The following is a 6,000-nucleotide window of genomic DNA, read 5'->3' as shown; positions in this document are numbered from 1 at the left end:
GGTGGGGGTGGGGGGGTTACTGGGGATAGAACCCAGGAGCCTTCCCTTCAGGATATACCTCCAGACTTATTTTATATTTTATTTGAAAACAAGGTCTCATTAAGTTGCTGAGGCTGACTTCCAACCTGAGATCCTGCTGTCTCAGCCTCCCGGGTACTGGGATTACAAGTGTTTGCCATCATGCCTGGCCTGATCCTTCTGTTACGTAACTTTCTAAGTACTGGGATTACAAGTGTGCACCACAACATCTGGCCTAATTTAAAGGTTTTAATGACTACGTACATATTCTGAAGTATTACTTGGCATAAAAATCTACCTCCTTTTCGTTTTAATACAAATTCAAATGTAATTTATATGGAAATGGAAATATATTTGGCTAAAAAGGAATTGAATTGTATTTAAATGTGAATGTGTAGTAGTTGGAAGGCTGAGACAGAAGGATTTCAAGTTTGAGGACAGCCTCAGCAAATAGTGAGACTCTCATCAACCTAGGGAGACCCTGTTTCAAAATAGAATAAAATAGGCCTGAGGGTCTAATTTGGAGGTAGAGTGCCCCTATGTTCAATCTGCAGTGCCACAAAATTAAAAAAAAAAAAAGTGAATGTGTTAAGTGATGATTTGTATTCTGCATTTAAGTATGTATACTCTGCTTTCTTGAAAAGATAAGCCTTACTGCTGCACATTCAGGCCCCAGGTCACTGCCTCTCGTGGAGATCATCTGTCAGTGAATACTTGCTGAATAAATGAATGACTTTGGGTCCAAAGTGTAGGATAATATGGGGAACAATGAGGGGAATAAATTAATCAGGAGTATTTCATTTTCCTTAATAACTTGGTAATTTTACTTTCTAAATATAGACAAGCAGATATATGCAGACAGTCCATGGCTTATTATTTATTAACTTTACAGTGATCTGTATTCAGAAGTGATATGTATTCAGAAGAGATATGTATTCAGAAGAAACTACTCTGAATTTTTAAGTTTTAATCTCTTTCTGGTCTAGCAGTATGCATTATGGTACTGTCTCATGAAGCTGGACAGTGGAAATGAGTGACAGCTCCTAGTCAGCTATGCAATAACAAGGGTGAACCACCAACACTTTATAATATACAGATGCTCCTTGGTTTGGGATAAGGTTACAATCCCTCATAAATTACAAGTATTATAAGTCCAAAATGCTTGTAGAAGCTGGGGGTGTGTAGTAGTTCAGTGGTAGAGCATGTGGCTAGTGTGCAGGAGGCCGTGGGTTCAATCCCTAGTACTCCCCAAAATGCATTTAGTACACTGAACCTACCAAACATAATAGCTTAGCAGCAGCAGCACACTATAAGATATCAGTTGTGAGCCCTCGTGGGTGGGTGTATGGATGACTGGGAGATGAGGCTCATTGCCACTCCCAGCATCTCTAGATATTGTCCAGCATTTAGTTAGCCCAGGGAAAACTCAGAATTAAAAATTTGAAGTACAGTTTCAACCAAATGCATATCGCTTTTGCACCATTGTAAAATTGTACATTGAATCACTGTAAGTCAGAGTCTGCTTGTACTGTGGTGTTAAGCTGTGATGTTTGGGTGTATGAAGTGCAGTTTTGAATTTCAACTTAGGGAGTTTATTAAGACATAACCCCATCATAAGTCAGCACACACATTCTTACATTATACTGCTTTACCTGCCTTCCACCTACAAAAATGACTGTTAAACCACAGAATTTGGTTCTTAACATTTAAAATAAATTTTTTTCATTGTATTGGTGATGGAACCCAAGCATTCTACTTCTGAGCAACACCCCCAAACTCTATTTTCCCTCCCTCCCTCCTTTCGTCCATCCTTCCTTCCTTCCTTCCTTCCTTCCTTTCTTTTGCAGTACTGGGGATGGAACCCAAAGGCATTCTACCTCCAAGCTACACCCCAGCCCTGTTTTTTATTCTTTATTTTGAAACAGGGTCTCACTGAGTTGCAAAGGGCCTAAGTAGCTAAGGCTGGCTTCGAACCTGCCAATCCTCTTTTGTCAATCTCCCAAATGCTGGGATGACAAGTGTGCACCACCACGCCCGGCTGTTCTTAACATTTTTTATTTGAGCACAGTCTCAATTTAGGGTGAAGAATTTATTCAATACTAATATTATCTAAGGTAATTGTTTTCCTTTAATTTTAAAAAATTAGGAAAATCAAGGTGCCCCGCTAATAAGAATTCCTACAACAGAAGGGGTCTTGAGTTATATTTCTTGAAGTTGTGTGTTCTTCTTAAAACAAACCTTGAAATAAAACAAATTTGCTTTCAATTACCTAAAAACACTCTCAAAGAAAGACCTTAGCATTTCTCTCCTTGCCATTTTTGTAACTCAGAAAGTAAGTACCCACCCCTTTGCTATCAAGGTAAATACCTCTTGGATGATATAGGTGTGTGTGTGGGGGTCTTATTTAGGATAATATGGTCATGTGTTTTCAATACATCCTGGGATGAAAAGATTTTAAAAATATGACATGAAACAGGGTCTCACTGAGTTGCAAATGTGCATACTGCAGAAATGTAAATATAGCAATATCAAAAGAAGAGGAGATGGTCACCAATCAGGAAGGATTATACTGTGGTTGTGTGTGTGTGTGTGTGTGTGTGTGTGTGTGTGTGTGTGTGTGTGTGTGTGTGTGTGTGTGGTGTGCTGAGGATTGAACCCAGTGGTGTGCTGAGGATTGAACCCAGGGGCATTCTACCTCTGAGCTACTTTCCCAGCCCATTTTTTAATGTTTGAGATAAGAGTCTCACTAAGTTTCTGAGAGTCTCACTATACTGCTGATGTTGTCCTCAAACCTTCCTGACTCAGTCTCCCAAGTCCTGGGATTTAAGGCATGCACCAGCATGCCCAGCTATAAAATTATACTTTTTCAACTTCATTTCTGGCCAGTTCTTTGCAGCTGGGCGTGGTGGCACATGCTTGTAATCACAGCATTTGGGAAGCTGAGATAGGAGGATTGAAGGTTTGCAGCCAGCCTTGGCTGTTTAGTGAGGCCCTGTTTCAAAATAAAATAATAAAATATAGGGCTGGGGATGTAGCTCAGAGATAGAATGCCCCTGGGTTCAATCCTTAGTACCACACATAAAAAAAAAGTTCTTTTTAACTTGGAGAAGGAAATTATAAATGCCTGAAAATAGGATATTTATTTATTTTTGTAGTACTTAGGGGATTGAACCCGGGGCATTCTTCCTCCCAGCTACACTCTTAGCCTTATTCTTTATTTCAAAACAGGGTCTCACCAAGTTTTGGAGGGCCTCACTAAGTATCTGAGGCTGGCTGGGAACTTGGAGATCCATTTGTCTCAGCTTCCCAAGTACTGGGTTTAGAAGCATACATAATCATGCTGGCCAGGATATTTAAATTAAACATCTTACTTAGCTTTTCTTAAAATGCCTCCTTTAGTGTAATAAAGAATTTTAACAGCTATGTGTATAAATGACAAAAGAGGCAAACTATATGCTTGGTAAATTAATTGCTTCTTTTACCGTCTTTGCAATGGATTATTATTCAGTATTAATTGTCCTCCAGTTACTCAGCCCTTCTATCCTAAAGTGAGGGGAATTGATGACGATTTGTGCATTGCATTATGTCTGATCACAGTTTGACTAGCACAGTCTGAAAGTGGTTTGTACAGGATGAGAGAAAGCAGCCTAATTGCTCTCCCCGCATCAGCAGCATCTATAAAGCATCCTGGGAATTGCTCGCCCTATGTTCAGAGCAGCTGGTCACATGAGCCTGAATTTTCAGCTCAGTTCATTAGTCAGCCATTTTGGTCAACACCCTGCTTACTGCGCACAGCCAATCCTGTTAGAACTCAGCATCCTGGCTCATCTGAGCAGATCCTGGAAGTGATTTCTGCCGTTCAGGATTTTTTTAAGGCTGAATTGAAAATATAGGTTTATTTTTCATTCTTTTTTTCTTTTGTATTGTTTTTTTTTTCCCTGCACAAAAGAGGAGGATTTATTCACTTGCTTGTGTCACGGCCAGTTTTTTTTTTTTAGTTTTTTTTTTTTTTTTTTTTTTTTTTTTTAAAGGCAGCTAAGGCAGCCTTGGCTGTGCAGGAATTAAAGCCTATATAGCTCAGCTGGAAAAAAGGGTAAAGAAGAGAAGATAAAAGGAGAGGACACTGGGAGAAGACAAGCATCATCTTATTTTGCTATGTGGTAGGAACTGTCAATAAGAAAAGATAAGGCAGAATTGTTAATCTTGGGCAGTTGGTTTTGCTGGGTAATTTGCCTTTTCTTTTTCTTTTTTTTTAACCTCCCCCACCCCTTTTCCTGAAAGCTTTGTTTCAGAGCTTCAGATCTGGGATTTTTGGTGAGGAGGTCTTACATACCTCTGGGGTGTGTGTGAAAGAGTGTGTTTGTGTGTGTGTGTTGTGGTCCCAGCTGAGTCATCATGTCTGCTCTGACTCCTCCGACCGATATGCCAACCCCCACCACCGACAAGATCACACAGGCTGCCATGGAGACCATCTACCTTTGCAAATTCCGAGTATCTATGGATGGAGAATGGCTCTGTCTGCGAGAGCTGGATGACATCTCACTCACACCTGACCCAGAGCCTACCCACGAAGGTATGGTCAGATCCGTCCACCAGTGTCTCCACATCATCCTCATTGTTAGAGGGGCTGGGAGGGGCTGGAGAGGTAAGAAGCTGCAAGCTAAATAACAGTCCTGAAAGCCACTCATCCTTACCTACCACCAGCTCCCCTCTTTCGCTGGGAAAAAATATTTTTCCCACCCCCTGAGGCCTCCTTTCAGAAGATGTTTGTGCTCATTTAGAGTTCTTTGTCTTTAGGCCTCTGAAGAGAAATTTGAGGCCACTCATCACAATCTGATCCTAATCAATAATAAAAAAGCTATTTATTTTGTTTGTATATTAAAACATTATAGAAGTGATAGTGATTCTTAATATTAAATTAGGGCAACCTGACTATAATTATAGGATTATACATGATAAATAAAGTAGAAACATTACAGGAGTGTCCTGTCTTTAGGATATAATGTTAAACAGGCTATGAAATTTAGAAAATATTTGATAAAATATTTTCTTTTTTATATTAATTTAGACAAGAAAGCTGTTTTATATTTAGCACTTATTTAATAAATATGTACTTTAAAAAATATAATGTCTTGAAAAGGCTAACATGATTAATATGATAATCCCATCCCTATTTGTAGACTCTGTAGCCAATTGCTTTTTTTAAGTTATTTGTGCTAACTACTATAACTCATGTGAAATTTCCACTCTAGTGTCCTTGAAGTCTTTGTGGTCTCTTGACTCATTTTTCCAAGAACCTTCCCTAAATTGTTAGGGGCTTTTAGCTTCTACCCCTTAGTTCTCTTAATGCCAAGCTGCAAATGGTTTTGTTTCTTTTTAATTCAGTGACTTCTCAGCTTGTGTTTACTCTCTGCCCTTAAAAGAGTGAAGATAAAAATGCTTGCATGTGAGAAATTCTTTGTAAACATCTGCCTGGTGTTGAAGCATGTGTATAGGACAGAGTGTCTAAGATGAATTGCACAGATCAGAGTTAGAAAAGTTATTGCCCTTGACCTTGTTGCAATCATATTATGACTCAGATTTCATCCTTTGTGTTTGATAAAATTTTATCTTCCCAGTCAGACTTGGCCTTGAGAAAGTTTTAGAAAAGGTTAACATAAAACACAAAGCAGTCATTTTGTATGTATTTTAAGAACAAGCCTTAAGTCATTTTTAAGACCTTCTACATCTTTTAACAATTGATTTGTCAGTTCGACAGCTTCCTTTAGCTATGTTTCAGAATGTGCCCAGGGGTTAGAAGACATCAGCTGAAATTTCATACAATGGCAGTACTGTTTAAAACAGCCTCCAAAGCTTTAACAAACCTTTAGGAAGAAAGGCTATCAAGGAGGTTGGAGATGTAGCTTGGTGGTAGAGTGCTTGCCTGGCATGCACAAAGCCCTGGATTCAATCCTCTAGCACTGGAAAAAAAAAAAAAAAAGG

At 39.1% G+C, this 6,000-nt stretch overlaps 1 protein-coding gene across 3 annotated transcripts in view; it reads left to right on the top strand.

Annotated features, from left to right (window-relative positions):
* Window positions 1–4,413: 4,413 nt before the first annotated feature.
* The window catches only part of RUFY3 (RUN and FYVE domain containing 3), a gene marked incomplete at both ends in the record, with an annotated part of 68,004 nt that continues 66,417 nt past the window's right edge, over window positions 4,414–6,000 (top strand). For all 3 annotated transcript variants that reach the window (XM_080697643.1, XM_080697645.1, XM_080697644.1), the window contains one exon: window positions 4,414–4,591. In XM_080697643.1, coding sequence (XP_080553769.1) covers window positions 4,414–4,591 — 178 coding nt within the window. The remainder of the gene's footprint in view (window positions 4,592–6,000) is intronic.

This window comes from Muscardinus avellanarius (genome assembly GCF_963383645.1).
Source record: "Muscardinus avellanarius genome assembly, chromosome: 6".
Taxonomy (NCBI): Eukaryota; Metazoa; Chordata; class Mammalia; order Rodentia; family Gliridae; genus Muscardinus; species Muscardinus avellanarius.
Note: the sequence above shows the minus strand (reverse complement) of the source record. Positions and strands in the feature narration are given on the sequence as shown.